Source organism: Sceloporus occidentalis, unplaced genomic scaffold, assembly GCF_023333645.1.
Source record: "Sceloporus occidentalis isolate IW3139 unplaced genomic scaffold, rSceOcc1.0.p SCAF_8, whole genome shotgun sequence".
Lineage (NCBI taxonomy): Eukaryota > Metazoa > Chordata > Lepidosauria > Squamata > Phrynosomatidae > Sceloporus > Sceloporus occidentalis.
In genome coordinates, this window is record NW_028316988.1 from 43,748,877 (window position 1) to 43,771,846 (window position 22,970).

A 22,970-nucleotide genomic window follows, 5' to 3' on the forward strand; every position below is an offset into this window, starting at 1 on the left:
CCAATGAATTCCTTGCATGACAAAATTATCTGGGTTTCAGCAAACAAAAAAAGTTTGTTATTGGTGCCCAGAGAAGCGTTTTTGACTGAAGCGGGTTGTGTGTGAAATAGGAGCCTGTCATGCTCCCAGACTGCAGGACATCCCTGCAAATTTGCAAACCTAGGTTCCCGCTCTATATTGTGCTAAATCTACACTCACATTATTTTGTAGTGGTTGCACTACCACACCTTCTACTGAATGCCAGCATTATGCAATCGGTTGTGTATCTGCTTGTTTATTGTCCCATTGCACTATTAGGAATCCATAGAGATTCCTATGGTAAAGTGGTGCCTGGGGGCATTGACTATTAGGGTTGCCAGATTTAAGGGCCCCAAGTTTTTTGGGGTTATCTCCAGGTGAGAGATAAGGATGCAAATTCTCCTGTTTTGGGCGACTGGGTGATGTTGTGGCACTCTGACCTTGCTTGCTCCCTAGTTGACAAAATGTACAGTTGCTTTAGCATGGGACTTGAAGTAGCTGCTTTAAACTTTAAAATGGGGCTTGTAGTGCTAAGCATTTGCTTCCCTTAAATGGGCCAAAGCATGGCCAAAAGACCAATAAACAATTAGCTGTCATGGTTCCAATACCTGGGAGCTTTAATGAGCTTACATTCCAGGGTATGTAGCCAGCAAAATTTTGGGAGCCAAGGAGTTGTGCGTATCAAAAATGCCTGTGAAAGTACCATGTTTTGCTATATACTGAGAAAAGTGATCCATTTTTACCCCAATGTCTCCAACAGTGATGCTCCTTTTTACAAAGTCTTTTTACCCTCACCCAGCCATTGCTTTTCCTCTTTGCACTCTGCCCACCTGAACGTTTTCTAGCAGCATCAGCATTGAGAGGATGGTGAAAGAGGGCTGGAGAAACACAGGCTTTCAGTGCTGAGTTGCAGCAGCATGTCTGCAGCAAACAATGCCGTAAAGTTTATTCTGGGGAAGGATGGGATTCCACTCTAGACGATCCTATTGTGGCCATGTGTGCCTACCTGCAACAGGCAAGGCAAAGAGCAGCTGCCTCCATAATCTCTTACTATGCATGCATGAGCAATAAAACAGTGAAAAGAGACAGCAGATAAGTTTGTCTCACCAGCTATCCCAAGTAAATAAACCTGGAATGTGCGCTCTGTGGGTTGCAACTTGCAGGGGACCTGACTTCAAGTCATAGTGAATCATAGAATCACAGAGTTGGAAGAGACCAAGTCGAGTCACTCAACTAAGTTTTGTTTCATTGATTGATTCCTCCCCCCCTTGGCACTCTTTTCCAGATGATTCTCTCTTCTCCATGGGCAGTAAGACCACAGGGAGATCCTGCGAATACAATGGCACGACCTACCATCACGGGGAGATGTTTGTGGCGGAGGGACTCTTCCAAAACAGGCAACCCAACCAGTGTGCCCAGTGCAGCTGTTCTGTAAGTAATGCAACTACATTAAATGTTGATGTGGGACTGGCCCTACTGTTAGGCGCAGTGATGCACAGATGTTCATTTGCCCTTGAGGAGCAGTCAAGAGGATTTGGAGGACAGAGCTTTCTGTGTGTCGTGCCATGCCACCATCTCTGCACTGCCAAATGTGTTAGCTACCCTCTGAAGCAGTGGAGGACATGGTCATATTACAAATGGAGATGGAGGAGTCAACCAATCTAGGTGGTGTCCCTACATGGGATTGTAAATAGGGATCATAAAATAATAGAGTTGGAAAGGACCACAAGGTCCATCTTCTCCAGCGTAGATGGATCCCTGGGTCAGTTTGGGCTTGTTCATGTCACTGGGCTGCTTCAGACCTTTGCAAACCCACTACTCAGTGTCCCAGTTTGCATATGTCTCTTACAAGGACAGTGGCAACAGGATGCCATGGGGCTTCCAGAGCTTTTGTACCTGTGGATAATTAAAAGCTCTTTCAGGAGCATTTTATAAAAGGTAGAGAATGCACTTTGGACCATTTGCTGTCATGACAACCATCTCTACTGTATATAGTTCGGTGTGTCTATATTTCCCACTAACTGGCCTTTTGTGTATCTCTTTCTCTTTGATTTTTATTTTGTGCTTGGTCTAATGGCAGGAAGGAAATGTCTACTGTGGCTTGAAGACATGTCCCAAATTAACCTGCTCCTCCCCAGTCTCTGTGCCTGAATCGTGTTGCCCAGCTTGCAAAGGTAAAGTACAGAGGAAAGGAAAACTGTTTTCTGCATGCCAGACACAACCTATCAATACCTTGAGAGGGATGAGCAGTTAAGCATGAAATTCCACAGCAATTGCATGCTGTTGTTTTGTTTCAGGTTCAGGAACTGAATTCCATAATGATAATACTACACTGTGGTCATCCTTTGAATTTTGGAGGATAACTTCCCACCGGGTGGAGGGCACTTTCCAGGAAAGCAAGCTTTGCTTTTAACCTGGTACCATTTTGTTATCCTGGAAAACAGAGGGTGCATGTACACTGGAAAAAAAATGCAATTTGATATCACTTTAGCTGCTCCATCTGACAGAATCCTAGGATTTGTAGTTTTGGTGAGGCATCAGCACTCTTTTTTCAAGGCTAGTGGCCTTGCAAAAACTACAAATCCTAGGATTCCATAGGATGCACATGGTTCTGGTATCTCTGTGTTCTTATTTCTCCTACTACCACCTGGACAGACCACTGCTGGCTCCAAGGAGTTATTGACCTGTTTGTCTTCTTGTTTGCAGGAGATGGAGAGCTACCGTGGGACAACTCGGACGGTGACATCTTTCGGCAACCAGCCAACCGAGAAGCCGTAAGTGAACTCTTAACGTTCCCATCCTAAGGAAAGAAAATTTGCTCACTATTGAGCTATGAGCATCCCTTGAGTCAAAAAGTGTCTATTGTGTTTTGAACTCCGCACTTATTCCATTTCAACCCAAAGCGTTTCTGGCAGACGTTTACGTAGCACCACTTCTCTCTGGAAAGTGGGGGGAAGTAAGCCTATGCATTTGTGGACAATTTTGTTTGCGTTGGTCCCTAAAAATGCACAAAAAGATATTTTAAAATGTGGGTGTTCTAGGGTTTAGAGGGTGCTTCTGAAGGTTTCAGGGCTGACCTAATGACTACATGAGACCCACAGGCCTCACATTGGCCACTGCTGGTATATAGTGTAGTATTTTGTGTGTATGTGTGTGTCTACACTATAAGAATGACAGGAGACAAAGGGACTGTGCAGGCCGCTCCTTTTTCAGCCAAATTGAGGTCACGGCAACCGCATGCCATGGCCTTGATCTGGCCTTTCCAGGGCGCAAAAAGCAGCCGCAAAAAGTAGCTCCTTTTTGTTCCCTGAAATGCAGCAATGTGTCTTTATGGAGCTCCTTCAGCGCTGCATTACGCGGACTCAGCACCGGAAGAATGCTATGATGCCACATGCCGTGCGGAGTAGTGCACAGCATCATGGCGTCCTGGAGGCGGAGTCAGGGTGTGCGCCATGTGGACGCAACATCCCGACTCCACCCCCAGCCAGCCTTTCAGGCCGGTCCGTACAGGGCCAAAGTCCCATGTGTTGTGTAATGGTCCAAAAACCATTTCTTAAAAAGCCCAATGTGTTTCAACCTTATAACATAGTACTGTGTACTATTGTGCACAGCATAGTATTGTGTACTATGGTGCATCATGTAGTATCTCATCTTTGTCACTGAGACATCATCTGATAGTTGAGTAAATGGCTTAGTTAATTGGAAGTTCTAGGTTTCCAAGCTTTCTTCTTTGATACCTTCCTATCTTTTCTTCCCTTTCCTTCTGGTACAAAATCCTTTTGGTGCCTGCATCTTCATTTGTGGCTCATGAATAGCTGGAATGAAAACAATGGCTCGAGTATATTTTACATCTCTGCCTTGGAGGCCAAGGGAAGGGTAGGAAACATCCTTTGTTTAAGCAAAAGATGAATTTTTTTAAAAAAATAGCGGTTGGGGAAACGTAAAAGATTGCTTATGCTTATTTCTGTGGTTGGAGCATACTGAATTGCCAATCAAAACAATGTTGAGATCCATTTCTGTGGCCACTGAATCAGGCGAGGTTTAAGGGGGATGATCTGGGATGGAGTGCTGAAAAGGAAAAGAACCCTCTGCAGGATCAGGAGAAAGGCCTATTTAAAGCAACCATTTGTTTCCTGCAAGCCTGGACTACAAGTGTAGGATAGAGGATGCTTTACTTAGCGATAGTGCATATGAAAAGGACCTTGGGATTATTGTTGAGCATGAATTGAACATGAGCCAGTAGCATGATGATGCAGCCAAGGAGGCCAATACTGTATCTGACCAGGAAGCATTGACTCTCCTCTACTCTCTCATCCATCCAACTTTAATGTGAGCACAAACAGTTAATGCCTGCTGGGATTTTGGGAATCCTTTGCCATTGTTTTCCTTTAGATCCTTTGTTACATGCCCCTAAGTTTTATCCTCGACTTATCCACAGGTGATATCAAAATCCATAATTTTGACCCCAAAATCTGCCCTCGACTTATACATGAGGTCGACTTATGGTCGAGTATATACAATAATGTTTTAGTTGGCATCAATAGAATCAGTTTCTAAGTAAAAGGAAGTCATTGTCTCCCTATATTAAGTGCTGGTCACACATCATCTGGAGTAGGGCATCCAGTTATGTGCACCTTATTTTAAGAAGGTTATAGACAAGTTGGAGTTGGGTTTGGAGAAAGGTAACAGGGATGATAAGAGGCATGGAGAACAAAACACATGAGAAGAGGTTGAAGATGATGGGCATGTTCAGCTTGGTGAAGAGAAGACTAAGGGATGCCACAATTGCCCTCTTTAAATATTGGATGCAGGCTTGTTCTTTGCTGCCTCAGAGGTTATGTATGTATGTATGTATGTATTTTAAGGATGCTGGGATCTGGAGTCCAACCTCTGAAGGAATCTGGGGTTGGAAGGATAGAACTAGGTCTAATGGTTTTAAGTTACATGAGAGTTGATTTCAATTGAACATTAGAAGGAGCTTTGTAGTTTGGTGAGACACCGGAGCTCTCTGGCAGACCAGGCTGAATAGCTCACCAAACTACAAGTCCCAAGATTCCACAGGATGGAGCCACAACAGTTAAAGTGGTGTCAAAATGCTTTATTTCTGCACCGCGGCAATAGCCTAAGTCTGTGTAAAGCAACACGATGTAGACCACGATAGAGAATTCCAGCCTGCGTTTTCCACGTTTGACAGACCCTTGGTCTGATTCGACAGGGCTCTTCTTATGTCCTTTCCTAACCAGGATCCTTCCAGATGTGTTTGACTATCATCTCCCATCATGCCAGCTAGTGAGGCTGGGATTCGGAGTCCAACCTCTGGAGCAATCTGGGTTTGGAAAAGCCTCAGTCAGCCTTTCTTCTCTGGCTAGAGAAGACCAAAAAATGCCAGTTTCCACCCAACCAACCATCCATCCATCCATCCATCCACCCACAAACAAAACCGTGCCTGAATGCAGAAAGTAGCTGGCATTCAGAGGAGAGGTTTTGCCTGAAGGGAAGGCAGGCTGAAAAGTTCCTAACAAGGGAGTAAACCTGTCTCTGCAATGAGTTTGGTCTCTGCATTGTGAAACCCTACTCTCAGATTTCCAGTCCAGCAGAACTGATTGGTATAACAGTGCCATTTGAAGCCGAGGCACCACATTTTGAAATCTTAGGAGTGAAACATAACAAAAGGCAAACAAAGACCGATTAGCACCGGAACGTGTGTGTGTGTGTGTGTGTGTGTTTCCCATTGCTCAAAGTAATGGCCATAATCCAGAACAGACCTAAATGAACACATGCTTGTTGGAATCAATACACTTAAGGATTTCTGACTCGGCAAGGAAAAGAAACCCAGGCGTTCCCCAAAGTAGTATGTTGCCTGCTGAAGAGATCTAATGATCTCAGAAGCTTGCTCTTTTATGTGACCTTTGAAATGGGCTCCCAGTCGTTCACGTTAACTGTGAAAAAACAAACCCACCGAAAACGTTTCCCTGACTCATTGTAAATGTATCTCCCAGTGTTTGTGTATTTTTGCTGGGGCTTATTTATTTTATGATGCTACGCATCTGTCCGTCATCTTCGTTGACTGCTGCTTGCCTCTGATGGAGCTGGCTGTAGCCCAACCCAAAGCTTCTGCCACAATAAACGCATTGGCCTATAAGGTGCTGTGCGATCCTTTGGGAGGTTTTGCTGCAAGAGAGACAGGACACAGTTAGCCGTTTGGATTGTGTTCCTGATAACAGAGGCTCCAGCAACAAAGGTCATAGAAACACCCTCCTGAATTTTTGGTTCTCATGACAATCTCTCATTCCTGCTCTCTTGCTTTCTCTTCCCTACAGAGACACTCTCCCCATTGGTCCCATTATGACCCACCTCTCAACAATCCCAGGCAGGCAGCCAACATCCCACGGTTCGCTGGAGGCAGAAGTAACAGAGGAGCCTTACCGGACTTGCAGCAAGCTTCTGGGACCATTGTTCAGATTGTCCTCAACAACAAACATAAACATGGACGAGGTAAACTGATATCCTCCTAGTAGCATTCATCTGGTTGGGTGTTGGCCTCTTGGATTAGGGATGAGTGACCACCATGGTCACAGGACTGCAATTCCCATGGTTCCTCGTGCTAGCTAGGGTTATGGCACTTGCAGGCCAACAACGTTAGGAGGACTACAAGTTGCAAACTCCTGTCCTACAGAATTTTTGGAACAGAATGACCCAGTAGTACTGGCACAAACCCCAGAAGACCACAGATCTGGGTGATGTTTGATTGGAGGACCCCTTAAACTCCAACGTCCCTGGCCATCGGCCATGCTATTGGGAGCCAATGAGAGTTGCATTCCAATATGTCTGTTGTGGGCAGCAGGTTAGGGAAGACTATACTATGCTATCTCTGGGATTCTTGAGGATGTTAATATGCAAGAAACAAAGCACTGCACTCTAGTATTCTGCTTTTCAGCCTGGTATGACGTCTCATCACTTTGAGTATGCTGAAATATGCCGCTGCAGCCCAGTGGATGGACGCAAGGTAGAAAAATAGCCCATACCCCTGCATAGTTGCCCACCCCAAACTAGAGACCTATGGACCCCTACATAAGGGTAAAGGTAGTCCCTTGACATCAATGTCTAGTCGTAACTGACTGTAGGGAGCGGTGCTCATCTCCGTTTCTAAGCCAAAGAGCCAGCATTGTCCAAAGACTGCTCTGGTGGTCCTGTGGTCAGCATGACTCCACCGAATGCTGTTACCTTCCCACCAAAGTGGTACCTATTTATCTATTTGCATTTGTATGCTTTCGAACTGCTAGGCTGGCCGAAGCTGGGACTAGTGATAGGAGCTCACCCCATCATGCAGCACTCAGGCCTCGAACTGCCAACCTTCCTATCTTCCGATCATCAGAATTGGCATCTTAAACACTAAGCCACTGCATCCCTATGGACCCCCACACAGCAGAGTCCTTTCCCTCCACTCTCGTATTCTCCATGAAGTGGTATTTCAATGATCTGGCCCTGAAGATTTGGAGAGTGAAACCCAGAGAACGTTTTCTTTTAAACAAAGATTTGGATGTAGAGAAAGCAATTCAATGCAAAACCAACAGTCCATGGTCTCTCGACAGTGGCCCGCAACATGTTAAAAGCCTTTGATTTATGGCCAACTAATCTTTTAAGGTATTAACTCCCTGAAGGAATGTTGGCCATAGAGTCTTTATTATCCACCTGAACAATCATGGAATAACACTGCGGGCGGGCCGGTGTTTCATGTCGGATCTCAGAGCCCAATGTCCCCCACCCGCTCGGGTGTCTCCGACCTCCGGTTCACACACCAAGATATCATCAAAGCAATTTCTAACTGATTTGCTTTGGTACATAAAAAGGGAAAAAAAGCCACCAAATGAATAGCACATTTCCCATGCGCCATACCACATCAGGGGGGACGCTTTCAAGAGCTTGGGTGCTCCTTCCTAGGAGGAAAAAAATCCCCTCTGGATGGAAATAAAAATCCTAACAGGGTTTTACACACGCACACATATTTTGTCCAGTCCAATTAATGCAAGTGTTATGAATTAACCAGAAAGCTGACTTTGAAAGACCACCAACATGAATGCCATATAGGATTGAAGGGTCTTATGTCCCCCTGTATATGAAAACAGAAGAAAGGAGCACCTTCCCTAGGCAGCCTGAGTTTTCTAGCTGGAAGAGTATACCATATATACTCGACTATAAGTCGACCTCATGTATAAATCGAGCGCAAGTTTGGGGAATGAAATTATGGATTTTGATACAACCTATGGATAAGTCGAGATTAAAATGTAGGGGCATATAGCAAAGGCTCTATAGGATGAAGCAAAGCAAAACAAAAACAAAGGCTGGATGGATGGATGGGAGAGTAGAGAGGGTTGGTGCTTCCAGGACAGATTATACTCTTGCTTTTCACCAGGGGATGGTTCCAGTACTTACTTTGACCCATGGATAAGTCGGCTCTTCTTTGGGAGGTCAATTTTTGACCTAAATTTCTAGACTTACACATGAATATATACAGTATACTAAGATTAATACACACACACCATTTGTTGCCATCCTGCGTCTTGAAAATAATTTCACTTGTCAAGATTTTTGTCTGTGCCACCGCTCCCAGAAAATATAGGCCCAAAGCAGGTCCCATTTTGAGAAATGTTCCCTGTCCCTAACCACTTGAACCCCACCTTTCCCATTCAACACTGGTTGTGCAGCCTGGCAGAAGCATTGCATAAGGAAGTAGTGCATACTTTGCGCAACGTTGGGAAGTGTAGTGATGCTACTGTGATGTGGTTACATTAGCATATAACCCTAAGAAAATCCACCCTTAAAGTTAGACTGAGAGTCTTAACTGATGTCCATTTTTACAAATGATTTGGGGTGTATCTACTAATAAATAATAATAATAATAATAACAACAACAACAACAACAACAACAATAATACATTTTTATTTATATGCCACCTCTCCACCAGGATCGAGGCGGCTTACAAACCAGACAAAATACCTACCCAAATTGTGCCTCAGAACCATGTCGTTCCATTTACATCACATACAGACTTCATCTGTAGTGACAATAAAACACTCTGCACCTGCCCAGAAGATACTATATTTGAAAGAGATATAGACATCGAAATATTATATAGAGATGATATAGTGATGGAGAGAGGGAGAAAATGAAAGAGAGGTATAATGGCACAGAGCGGTGGCATCATGGGAGAGCATTGACTAGGATTACGCTTTGACCATTGCATGATGCAAACAGAGAGATTCGATCTCTAATCTAAAATAGATCAGAGGCTACCAAGTTGAATGGCCACTTCATTGAGTGGAAGAAGGGACATGCCACTTCACCGGGTGGGAGACTCCTGCAGATGTCAAAGGCTTCTTGTCGTACGTTTGGCTCCGAACTATAAAACTCCAAATTCCTGGAATTCCAAACCAGCAACCATGAAGTTTGCTGCAGATGTTTCCAAGAGCCCAGAAGGCTCATTTGGATGACAGCCAAGTCAAATGGGTTTCCCAGATTTGGTTTGGAGATTTCTCGCCGCTCGGCGTGTACGGCTGTGGCACACAAACATTTCACAGTATTTAGTAGCGCAAAAGTCAGAGTTTAAAAACCCTGCATCCTAAACATACTTCCCATTGTCAAGTCCTTTCCAATTTGTGATGACCCTCAGGTAAGCCTAGCGTGGTTTTCTTGGCAGGATTTGTTCAAGAGGTGGCCATAGGCAAGTCACACTCTCTCAGCCTTGGAGAAAGACAATGGCAAATCATTGCAAAACCATGATGGGTCATGAAAAATAGCCCAGTATATGCAGCCAAGAGTTGAGATTTCAGGCCCTATGTCCCTGTTGTGGGTATCTAATATCTGTGTGCTGTTGTTGTTTTTTCCGTCTCCATCACAGTGTGTGTTTCCAATGGCAAAACCTACTCTCACGGGGAGTCCTGGCATCCTAACCTGCGGTCCTATGGAATTGTCGAGTGTGTTTTGTGTACCTGCAACGTCACCAAGCAAGAATGTAAAAAAATCAACTGCCCGGATCAGTATCCCTGCAAGCAGCCCAAGAAAATAGAAGGAAAGTGCTGCAAAGTCTGCCCAGGTAGGAGTGACTACGTTGCTTTGGGTTTAAGGGGATACTTGCCATGATCCAATGTAAAAAACTGAAACACTTAAAAAACCATACTCTGCAAAACACCCACCTTATATAGAGGCTATTTTCAGATTGCTTGTCGGTTTGCATATTGATCAGCTGCTGCTCAGCCAAATGCCGCGGTGGCTTGCAAATTAAAATGATCATCACTCCCACCAACAGAAAGCAACTATACATCTGTACACAAAGTAAATGAGAGCAAACTAGTATTAAACTGAATATGGATTCAGGCATGCAAAGGCTGCAGAAGGGAGAACCATTATACTAGAGCTGCTACACAAAAGGCCCTGCTTCTAGCGGAGGCTACTCTAGAATAATAATAATAATAATAATAATAATAATAATAATAATAATAATAATAAAATCATTCAACTCCGAGATCCCCCCCATGGCCTGTTATTATTATTATATCGTGTAGCATCTTTATTTCATTTCATTTCTATGCCACCTTTCTCCCAGAAAGAGAGACTTAACTGCAAAAGAAGTTGTAGCATAAGCATTCATAGACTCAGGTCCATTTCCTCAGATTGATGGATTGATTGACTTTATTGACTTTATTTATACCCCCATTTTTCCCCCAAAACTGGGACTCAAGGAGGCCTACAAATTAAAATGAGTTCAGTTTGGCTAAAAACATAGATCAAATATAAAATAGAATTAAACAACTCACACAATTAAAACAATTTCAAACAGGAGATGTTCCCAAGTTAAGTGGCATCTAAGCCATGCATTTTCCCCTAGCAGGGCTTCCGTGGGTCAATTTTACAATAAGGTGCCTATAACTATAACATCCTGTACACCAATCATGCTAAATAAATAAATGCATAGGAAATCTGTAGGTTGTGGCTAACCTTTTGTCCTTCAGATAATATCGACTTCAGCTCCCATAATTCCTGATTAGATCCAAGTTAGCTGGGGCTTCTGGGAGTTGAAGTCCAAAACAAATGGAGGACCAAAGGTTGGGAACTACTGACCTAAGGGTTGGGCTATGACTGGAAAGATCAAGGGTTAAATATATTGCAGATTGCAAACCTTGGTTTTACGCTTCTGGCTGTCCAAACCCAGCCATATACACTCATTCTAACTCTAACCTATTATATAGGTTTCTTGTTAGGATATCCATGTTCATCTTTATTGTCATGGTTAATATAGTGATATGGGAACTCAGGAGACAGGGCCTTCTTGGTGGCTGCACCCAGGCTCTGGAACTCCCTTCCTAGAAGAACTAGCCTAGCACCCTCTTTACTATCTTTCCACAAACCTTTATATTCTAGCCTTTGAGAATCGGTTGAGGTTGGTTTTAAATGATTAAAATCCATCCCATGTTATGAGAACATGTGGAGGTAAGGAGTGTATGCATTGCCAGAGAAAAGGTGATGGCAAGAGGTAAGAAATGAATAAGGCCTGGATCCATCACTTTTGCTTCTCTTGCAGAGGAAATTGAAAGCCAGGAGCTTGACAGCAAAGAATATTTCTGTGGCGAAGAGACGCTGCCGGTCTATGAAGCTGTTCTGGCAGAAGAGGGAGAAACCATCCGAAAAATAGCTTTGGAGAGAGATCAGCCGTCGGAGGTAGAAGTCCATGTCTGGACCATTAGGAAAGGTGAGCAAAGTTATGTTCTCCATCAGTGATCAACAGAGGCGAGCAGGGAGCCCTGTTGGTCTGTTTAACGGTTTGTAGTTTAAAGTATTATATTTTAATTTATAACTGTTTTAATCCCTAAAATTGTTTAATTGTTTTTTTTAAATTTTATATTTATGTATTTTAACGTTTTGTGTTGTTTTTAAATTGTATTGTTTTGTTCTTGTTTGCCGCCTTGAGTCCCTAGATTGGGAGAAAGGTGGGATGGCCCCTCTTTATTTAACCGATCTTCTCTCTCCCTACATCCCTACTCGCACTCTCCGCTCTTGCAGCCAGAGTCTCCTCTCTCAACCCAGGATCTTCTCTGCCCCGTCCCGGATCCACCCCTTCTCTCTTGCTGCCCCTCATTCCTGCAACCTTCTTCCTCTGCATGCACGGCTCATCACTTCCCTCACCAGCTTTAAGGCTGAGCTGAAAACCATATTGTTTAGGGAAGCGTTCTCAGGGAATTTGTGATTGTCATCTGGTTGTCTGACAATATTTGATGTGATGTGATTGTTTTATATTTGATGTTTTTAATTTGGTTTTTTTTCCTTCTCTATATGGTAATTTTATCTATTCCTCTTTTAATTGTTATTATCTTAGAATGTACGCCTTGGGCAGGCTTTTACTTACTCTTTAATTTTACCGACTGTACAGCGCTGTGTATAATTACAGCGCTTTAGAAATAAAGTTTAATAATAATAATAATAATGTTCATTCATGCAAGCTATTTTGCTGGATTGGGAAAGAATGTAGCTAGCTATAAGACAAAGGTGGGCAAAGTGGGACCGGTAACGATTGATGTGCATGATCAGAATGCAAATTAATAATAGGCATAATTATAGTAATTTGCATAATGTGCAAATTAGATGTCCGGATATGAGGGGCTGGAATATGGCAACCCTAACAAAGGGGCAATATCAGATTGGGCTCTGATGTCACGAATCCGTATAGAAAAAAAGAAAGCTGAAAGTGAAATCAAAGAAATTATCACCAAGATGCTCAAGGGCCAAAGCCGAGAAGAGATGGGGCCTTAGATGAATGTGCCCTTTAACTGTTTATCCCCCCTTGCAGGTATCCTGAGTCATTTCAATAGGGAGACGGTGTCCAAGGCTGCATTCAGACAACTTCCCCACTTTAAGAAGATCACAAAGACCACGCTGAGTAAGTCAGTGTCTGCATTTTGGCTTTGTACCAAAAACCAAATAAGTTTCAGAAAGAGAGAGCATCATCCTTTTTATCCTTTGACTTCAAGTGGGATTACTTCTCAGCTAAGTGTAAATTGGAGAGTATTCTTAAATTACCCTTTGGGTAAAAAAAGTGGTATTATCATAGAGGCATTATGATTTAAAGAAGGGGTTCCCAAACTTTGGTCTTCCAGATGTTTGGGACTTCACCTCCCGGTTTTCCTGACTCTTAGCCAAGGCTGGTTGAGGCTTCTGACATTTGAAGTCCGAAATATCTGGGGGGCCAAAGTTTGGGATTTAAACATTCGGGAAGGCAAACTAAGCTGGTCTGGATTCAGTGCTTTTAGACCAGTCCGCCAGCCTTGTCTGCATCTAGCATCTTGGCAAGAAAATGCCAGGGCTGAAGCTTTGGAATGGCATCCTGATCTTTTGTTTCCTCAATGTAAATCAAGGGGCTGTTTATATGACCAATTTGGCTAGAAAAAAACTATCCCTTAGTTCGCTTCAGCTCTTGGTGTGTATATAGATGTTCACTGAATGTCAAAAGCTGGAATATGTTGAGAAGTTGGAAACTCCTGGCAAAGCCAGGCACCCTTAACCCATCTCTTTGCAATTCCAGGGATATCTAATAGGAAGAGATGGGTGGAGTATGCCATCCCTTAGAGAGAAATGGGTTGTCTTAGAGACTGGTGCAACCACAAATTGCCTTGGATGACCGAACACAGAGGGTGGCTAATGCACCATGCTGATGCCCATGTTGCCCATTCAAGCACTCACAACAAGATTTTTGATGTGCACACAGGAGCGCACCACCAACCAGCCAAGTTTCCCTCCACGCTGGAGGTTCAATATAAATAGGCATCAATTTTTGGGTCATTCGGATACCCTTGCCAATGCATCCCAGTGTCCCCTGTTGTGTCCTGTGCCTTCACGGGTGTCTCCATCTTTGAAACCATAGTAAGGTTTGCTCTCTGCTTTTTGTTGTCGGTTTTAGGCCAGTGGAGAATCTTCAGCGAGGGAGAAGCTCAGATAAGCCAGATGTGCGAGAGTCGGTTGTGCAGGACTGAACTGGAAGATCTGGTTAAGGTTTTGTATCTCGAGAAGTCCGAGAAGGACCACTGTTAAAAACGCCAGACTGAAAAGGGAAACGCAAGGAAGCGGATGAAGGCGTGGATCTGCAGCTGGACTGCGGGCTGATTTTGCTTGCCAGCAACCAAAAGACCAAACTTACCATGCAAGACAATATTCATCTCATGCCCAGCATAACTTGCAGCTTTCTGCATAGATCTGTTCAAGCCTTTAAATCTTTCTCCCCACCCAACTTTCCCTTATTCCCCGCTGCAAAAAGCCCAAGAGGCTCTGCACTATTCAGAGCTTGGAAAAGATAGGTTTTGTCAAACTAAAACTCCCCACCTCAACTATCCAGCAGTGGGGCTGGGGGGATTATGGTTGTTGTAGTCCAACAATTTTTATTTTTCAAGTTCTGGTGCTCTTTGGAAGAAAGAACAGGAGGGTTTATTTCCATGTAAAGGGTCGTTGCTTTGGGGAAAGTTAATTCGTACCAGGCTAACAAAAAGGCAAAAGGCTAATAGTTGTTAGTTAAAGACAATAGCTGACATTCTGTTAGTGACATACACAACCTTTAACATACACCTGCATATGTCTTTTTGTTTTCATTGCAGAGGTTGGTCTTCTATTCCTCCCACTGCAAGAGCCAAAGTATCCTCCAGGACTCAATATTTCTGCTGGGATAACTCCCTTGTGGCTTATAAAGTGGCTGGTGGAGAATGGAAGGAATCTGAGAAGAGTCTGGTTTTGTCCCTGTTGCCAGATGCAAAATAATGGCATACTATACCAAGACTTCCAGAGGACTGTAGCACTTCTCAGTGATTGCTGTCATCCATTTGTATCTAGTTACAGGAGCAGAGCCAGACACTTCTCCGCCAGTCACTGAATGGCCAGGAAGACTCCAGTAACTAAACAGTGAGTCCAAGGGGTTGGAAATTGAGAGAGACATAGCATAGTTCTACCTATAGATCTTTCACACTATTCTCTGCAATACAGGATCTCGGCCGATGTCACCTGCACTGATTGAGAAGTCCCAAGATGATTCAGTGTTAGGGAAATTAGGAAGGGGATGGTCTCAGCTGGCAAAAGACATGCCCACATCCTACTAAGGGACAGTGATATTGGAGAATCTGAAATGTAAAGTGAGACTTCAAGCCAGCAGACACTTTGCCTCGGGTCTAATGGCACGTTACATGCTAAAATGTGTAAGAGTACCAGGATGCCATTGTTGTTCTTTGGGAGCGACAGTCAGCAAGAGGGCTACCTAGCCTTCAAGATGCACATCTGGAAGCCTTCAAAGAAAAAGTAACTGGGGGGTGGGAGATACGTCGAGTAAGAGTTGGTGATGCAAAAGTCAAGTATGTCTTCTCTCCCTCCATTCCACCTGCTGCCTCTTCATTCTAACCCATCCTTTTTTGACAAGAAAGGAGCTGTTGTGGCAGGGCCTGGTTTAGATCAGGACCCTAACTAAAAACAGTGAGTTTCATCCCTTTGCTCCCGGCTACAGTCCCGATATGAGAGCGTAGTGTAGTGGTTTGAGGGTTGGACTAGGACTCTGGGAGACCAAGGTTCGAACCTCAGCTCAGCCATGGAAACCACCACCTCTCTCCATGGACGACTTTAGGCACATCACACGCTTTGAGCTCAGGAGGAAGACATTGGCAAACCTACTCTAAAGAAATCTTACCAAGAAAACAAGAGCCAGTAGGGTGTATTGACAAGGTCTCCAACAGACCAGAGTTCAAATTCTGCTCCGCCGTACAAATTCTTTGGGTAATCTTGGGCAAATCACTCTCTCTCAGCCTCAGAGGAAAGCAATGGGAAGCCTCCTATGAATAAAGCTTGTCAAGAAAACTAATCCAGCATAGCAATTTGAGTGTTGGACTAGGGCTCCAGGAGACAGGATTCAAAGCCCTGCTCTTTCATGGAAACCCACTGTGTGAGCTTGGGTTGTTGGAGCCTCAAAGGAAGTCAATGAGCCCTCTCTGAATAAACTGTGCCAAAAAAAACCTAGGATAGGTTGGCCATATTCAGAGTCAACCGAAAGCCAGGTAGCAACAACAAAATGGCCCTATTTTCTGCTGCTCAGAATTCTCTACCAGTGAGCTCTAGCATTCACCAAGCTACAAATCCTAGGCTTCCATAAGATGCAAACATGGTAGTCAAAGTGGAATCATCACACTATAATTGACTAGTATGAAAGGCAATTCTGGAGCAGTAGTATATCTTTTAAACATGTTGCATGCCCCCAGTGCACTGTTTAACATTTTCTAAGCCTACTTTGCAAAACCTGAAGCTAGCCACGTGGTTCGGTTTTTGGCTTGTTCAGATCAGTTTTTTCGAAAAGTATTATTTACATTGTGAAGTTGGAGGCTTTCGTGGCTGGCATCCATAGCTTTTTGGTGGGTTTTTCGTGGCCATGTTCTAGAAGACTTTATTCCTGACGTTTCGCCAGCATCTGTGGCTGGCATCTGCCACTCAGTGCAGACAATATTTACATTCTACCCAAGATTGGTTGATTGATGATGGATTGATTGATGATGGATTGGTTGATTTCTGCTGGACCTTGTTTTGCCCCCAAATAAGTGGAATGCTGTTGGCTTTTCCCAACTAGAGTAGACCCATTGAATCAATTGTTGAGTGATGAACCAATGCATAGGTAAATTACCCATTAATTCAGCGGTTTTTCTCTAGTTGGTAACAGCAACAGGATTTAGGCCAACATTTTTGGAACACAAGATGTGACCTTCTAGTAACTTCTGGTTCCATCCAAAGGAGCAAGTATGGAAAATGGAGTGGGTTTGATCCCTGGACTCACAAACACTTTGTAGTTACCTACCTTTGCCTTCCAAAAGCTTAACTTGTTGCAGGACTCTCAGGCCATATCCAGAGTTATGATTTTAACTATATCAGCCCTTGCTTCATACACATATCTGTATCAATAACTTCACTGCTATACCATTTGTATGCACCATCCCCAGCAATGTCCCTGCTCACATATTTGTTGTCGCGTTTGCCATCGGTGAAAAGGGGAGGTTGGCGCTAAGTAGCCTTTTCGCTCGGTGGGTTTGCAACATCCAAAAAGAAGGGAGACCTCAGCCAGAGGGAAACTCCTGAGAAATGTTGCATCGAGACAGAGGCTCGGCCTTGCATACAGAAGGTCCCAGGTTCAAACTCCTAGCATCTCCAAGAGAAGGACCTGCCATGAGCCTCTGCCGCCCAGTGCAAAAAATACTGCACTAGATGGAGGGATGGAAATGTATTTGGATCTTGTTTTTCAAGTATCAGGAAACTCGTATGAGGAGAAGCCTGGACTGAGAAGAATTTAGGAAAACATTTTCACTTGTATTTTCAGTTTGGGTTTTGCATAGGAAACTGCATTTTCTAAACCAATTTTCCTGCATAGAAAATGCTGTTTTGCATGCAATGAACCCTGTGCATGAGTTTTGCACAGAATAAAGAGATTACTCCATTGCACTCTTGTAGTGCTGCTATTCCACTTTTATTACTCTAGCTGTTTCCTGTGGCATTCTAGGATTTGCAATTTAGGGAAGGGCATTTAGAATTCTCAGACAGAGAGCTCTTAGGCCTCACTGAACTACAAATCCCAGGATGGGACAAGTGGAATAGCAGCCCTATTAGAGTGTAGTGCAGCAATCTCCATACATGTCTCCAACTGGAGCACTTTCTCCATGGAAAATGATACATGTGGAATTTTTCTGTGTGCAAAATTCTGTTTATTAAAAAAGAAATGCCACCTGTAAATTTTGTGCAAAGTCTCCAGACACAGTGTTTTCTGCCCAGAAAATGCTGTTTGCCATGTGAAAAGAGGTGGGTTTTGTGTCCCAAACTCTGAGTAGTCTTCAAAACCGGCATAGTTTTTAAAGGTTTTCTGGCAGAGGGAAGGAGAATGGCCACACTTGGCTTCTTTGGAGAATACAATGAGTGAAGAATTATATCCTTATATGATGCATCTCTGATGTGATGGAGTGCACTGTAACATTTGTGGTTTGATTCAGTAGAAGTCAGCTGGACACAACAAAGCGACCCACAATGGCTGCTGCACTAGAACCTACTTACAACTATGGTCTAATCTGCAATGCAGACATAATGCAATTTGATACCTCTTTAACTACAATGGTGCCATGCTATGGAATTCTGGAATTTATAGTCTTGTGGATTCTTTAACCTTCTCTGCCAAAGAGTGTTGGTGCCTCACAAACTGCAAATCCCAGGATCCCCATAGCATTGAGCTATGGCAGTTAAAGCGGCATCAAAGTGCATTCTTTCTGCCCGGTCAGAGCCAGTGCTAGATGCTGATTTAAGAGAGCCGGAGTGGTCTGCCAGGTTATTGTTTTCAAAGGCGAGGGTATAAATCGAAAGTGGCATCCACGTCTCTCCAATGCATATACATATCTCCACCTTAATAAGCACTTAGGTCTAGTTCTTAGCAGATGAGGTGTCCCCCTTTTTGTTTTGGAATGTACTTCTGAAGGGGGTTAGGATAAGTGGAAAGATTAAAAAGATTACTTTTTAATTATTTTGATTCTTTTTGGAAGAGAGATGAGCCACCTTTTGTACCTGTGACAGGACAGATGGAATACAAAGTGTGTATTTATTGGAATGGGGACATCTTTTTAAGAAATAGAGGGGGGGAAAGAAGAACCAGGATAGCGAGCGTTTGCTTATTCCACTTAACCAATATACTGTATATCATGGCCTGCCTTTGGATTGGGTTCCTCCCTCCTCCTGCCACCCTTCCCAAGACACATAACTTGTAACCATTATTTATGTACTTGTTCTATCACTTTTATAAAGTAATAAACCTGAAGTTGTTTCAAATGAGGTTTCGCCTCCTGTGGGATGGGCCTGACGTACACTATCTTTGACATCTGTTTCATTTGTACAAAGATTAAGACCATAAAAGCCCTGCTGGATGGGACCCAGAAGTCTGTTCTATGAAGCTTGAGTGGCTCATTTGGACTATAACACCCAGAATCCACCAACCAGTATGGCAACTGCCTATTGTGTCTTGTCCAGCATCTTTCTCCTTCCAGTAACCCTTTAGAAAGGAAAGAGCAAAGCTCTGGGAGGAACACCTGGGGAATGGAGGTTTCTGGGTTCTGTCTCTGCCATTTTCGGGTAGAAGGCCAAAGTTCGATTCATGCTTGGCCATGAAACCCACTGGTTTGATTCATGTTCGGCCATGAAACCCACCAGTTGACCCTGAGCAAATCACATGCTCTCAGCTTTGGAGGAAGGTAATGGCAAACCTCTTCTGAACAAATCTTGGCAAGAAAACCCCATGATAGGTTCACTTTAGGGTTGCCATAAGTTGGAAATGACTTGAAGGCACATAACACACACGGTACCAGAAAAACTCTTGGCTGAAGTGCTGGAGTGCAACTGCCTGTGCCTCAAACATACCAGAACAGATGCACCCATGTGGTTTCAGGCTTCCAAACCTCTTTCTTATGACCAAAACCAGCCAGTAAATGGCAACCAGAAGTGACATGGTGTCACTTCCAAGGTGAAACCCGCAAAGGTGAGAACATGCCCTCCACCCCACACACAGTTGCCATGCCCCAAATACAACTGTATAACTTCCTACGTTCCTAGAGCCACCCATCTGTATTTGCAAGTCTGAAACACATTCATCCTTGTTGGTGGATGTTGGTTGATTTGCAAATGCCCATGACCCACTAATGCTCAGCATCTCAAGCCTTCCTTCAGCACCATCTGTGGCAATATTTAACTTTCCTCTTCTGAATTGGCAGACCGATCTTTATTCTTCCAGCTCCCCCAATACCAATACCTTATAAATATCCTTGCAGGGCTCCAATTCCTCAGCAGAGGTGGAGAGAACTGTTAAGTCCACCTTTGGGGTGGAAATTCAAAAGCTTTGCAACTAAAGTAGTCAAAAAGGTAAAGCCTCCCTAGGGGCAATGGGTTTATGGGCCTGGCCTGGGCTGTGTTAAGAAAAACCAAGCCTTCCTTAGCAACATGAAGGAGCGAACGTGTCAAGTCAACCAAAAAGAAAAAGAATACAAAGCAGAGAAACAGCTTGGAGGACAGGGCTTCTTTGCCAGACCAGTTTAATGATGGAGAAAGAGATTTATTACATGTTGAGCGGGTGGGCAGCCAGGAAGGACTGGAGGGAAGAAGTAACCCTCTTCCAAAAATATAACTAAAAGTAGGTGCAAAACAATTCTCCTGAATTACACAGAGGCTAGAAAGCAAGTGAGTTGTCTGAATTCCAGCTGCCCAAGGTGACATTGCTATGTGAATTCATTTGTTTCCTACTGTGATCATTTTTCTCACCCTTGCAAGGTTACCTCAGTTGCAGGAATGGCCAAGCCAACCAACATTTTATTGGACTACTCCCAATTTTTGTACATCACCATCGTTATTATTGTTATTGCCATAATAAATAATGAATGAAGCCACAACACAAAGGCATCTGTTGGACAATAGCTGAGTGACTGATGTTCCATGGACCAATGCACAAAGGGGCTGATGTGCATAGTGGTCCTCCCCAAAGTGCATTCGGATACTGGCTAGGAAGTGTTGGGAGACAACAGGAGCACCCGATGTACATCAGGAGTGACCAATACATATCAGAACTGCCCATTGTGCATCAGATGTGCCAGTTGTATGTTGCAACACATTTGCCAGTGTACAGATGCACACCTTTGTAACAGGTGTTTGTTGCATTTCTACAACATAGCTACATATTTGTAAACTTCAAAATGTAGACTTATGTAGGTGCAATATATATATTGCACACAGAGGTGGGAAGAGTATGTGGAAAGGGATGGGCATAGAGGATGCCAGTTTGCGACCCTGTATGCCCCTTCAGATGCATTTCGCTCCGAGGTCTTCATTCCACTCAGAGTAAATGTGAGGATAAGTACATGCATGTTTATTTTAAAAAAACAGGACAAGGCACTAAGGATATAAACAAAGGAGAACAAAAATAGCCAAGCCTGTGCAGATCAAGTTGCTCTCTACCAAAACAGCTGAAAGAGTAAAAGTTTCCATTCCATATATATCTGTCTGTATATATTTGTGTAGGAGTGTAGGTGTGTGTTAATATACATGGAGCTCTTCTACTATGCAATTCTTCTTGTTGGAAGTGCTCACCAGCATCCTGTCAGTGACATATTGTTACCATGTGCCTTCAAGTCATTTCTGATCTATGGCGACTTGCGTCACGTTGTGCATGAACTTCTTCCTGATTATTGTGGTGGTTGATATTCTCTCCCTTCTTCTGCAATGTCCAAAGACACCCCTTCGGGCTCACGATTTCTCCATGATAGCACCCCATCTCACCTCACAGTCATTCTATTTTTGGTGGAGGAGGGATTGCAAAGTCATCTGGCTGTATTCCAGTAGCCAGATGCAGACCGATGGCATCATCTGCTGAGATCTTAATGTCGGTGGGAGATATCCTTAGTCTCTTGTGAAGTTGAAGGCTTTCCTGGGCAGCATCCATAGTTTGGGTTCTTTTAGGCTATGTGGCCATGTTCTAGAAGAGTTTATCCCTGATGTTTCACTGGCATCTGTGGCTGGATGCACAGCCAGATGATCTTGCAATCCCTCCTCCACCAGAAATAGAACGGCAGTGGAATGGGATGGGGTGCTATCATGGAGAAATAGTGAGTCTGAAGGGGTGCCTTTGGACATTGCAGAAGAAGAGAGAGAATACCAACCACAGATGCTGACAAACGTCAGGACTAAACTCCTCTAGAACATGGCCACATACGCCATAAAACTCACAAAAAACTATCCTTCGCCTCTGTCTGGCTATGTGGACATAGCCAGATACTTCTCTCATTTCCTCCCCACCCCTATTTCCACCAGCAATGGAAAGTCTAGGGAGGGTATCACAGTGAAACAGCGAGACCTGGAGTTAATGATGGCGAGTCATACATTGGGAGAGTTCTGCATTGCTCTTGTAATGCACCTTCAAGGCATTCCAGACTTAATGCATCCCTAAGGCTCTCCCTATCATGGGGTTTTCTTGGGTCCGGATGGGAGACCACCAACCGATACCAGGCACCATAGGCTACACTCCAGAGGAAGAAACTGGCCAAACCACTTTTACGCTTTCCTTGCCTAAGAAAACCCTATGAAATTCTGGGGGTCACCATAGGTCACTTGAGGACACGTATGCACACAAATACTAACAGTGGGAAGGAAATTTGCTAAAACGACTTGTTGCTTCAGCCCAAGAATAAAATTAGCAAAGAATTTAATCCCTAGTGTGAAACAGCAGCTTGCTCAAACAGGGTCATTCAAAAAAGGGCAACTAGAATAGTCTGGAAAACTAGAAAAGAGACTGCAAAAGATAGAGGGGTCACCAAAAGCATCGGCACTTTCCCCCCCTTTCTCTCCACTCATTGCTCTGTATTCATTCCAGCAATGTTTACAGCAAAGCAAAGTTTCATGGAGTTCATCCTCTCTTTTGTGCTTATATTTTAAATCTACCTGCCTTTCTGCACAGTTCCATGCAGCATTTGTCTGGATTTCCATTTGTTTCACAGAGGAGATTCGCCAAGCGGAGAGACGGGAAGATCAGATTTGTTTTGTCTAAACACAAAATTGGGAGAATGCTGAGACCCTCCAGTGGCAATGATTTTTTAGATAAACATCGGCATTCCTTTCGTGCCATGCTCTCTCTCTTCTTTTTTTGTGCAATGGAAAACTTTGCACATCCAGTGCTGGGTAGCTCCTAATGGGTGAAGACAGATGTCATAAATCTTTCCCTGCGGTGCAATTCCAGCTTCACAGCCTGTGTTATCCATATAGAGACCAGACACTCTATTCTGCTTTGGTCAGACCTCACCTGAAATCCTGTGTCCAGTTCTGGGCACCACAATTCAACAGAAAAGCTGGAACATATCCAAAGGAAGGAAACCAAAATGGT

General features: G+C 43.8%; 1 protein-coding gene across 1 annotated transcript in view; it reads left to right on the plus strand.

Moving 5' to 3' along the window:
- LOC149308791 (chordin-like protein 1) overlaps window positions 1-18,867 on the plus strand; it is a 35,539-nt gene extending 16,672 nt beyond the window's left edge. Inside the window, exons 5-12 of the mRNA XM_089536470.1 lie at window positions 1,304-1,449; window positions 2,099-2,192; window positions 2,725-2,792; window positions 6,339-6,513; window positions 9,918-10,112; window positions 11,598-11,765; window positions 12,861-12,950; window positions 13,968-18,867. Coding sequence (XP_089392596.1) covers window positions 1,304-1,449; window positions 2,099-2,192; window positions 2,725-2,792; window positions 6,339-6,513; window positions 9,918-10,112; window positions 11,598-11,765; window positions 12,861-12,950; window positions 13,968-14,098 — 1,067 coding nt within the window. The 3' untranslated portion in view covers window positions 14,099-18,867. The remainder of the gene's footprint in view (window positions 1-1,303; window positions 1,450-2,098; window positions 2,193-2,724; window positions 2,793-6,338; window positions 6,514-9,917; window positions 10,113-11,597; window positions 11,766-12,860; window positions 12,951-13,967) is intronic.
- The last annotated feature ends 4,103 nt before the right edge of the window (window positions 18,868-22,970 follow it).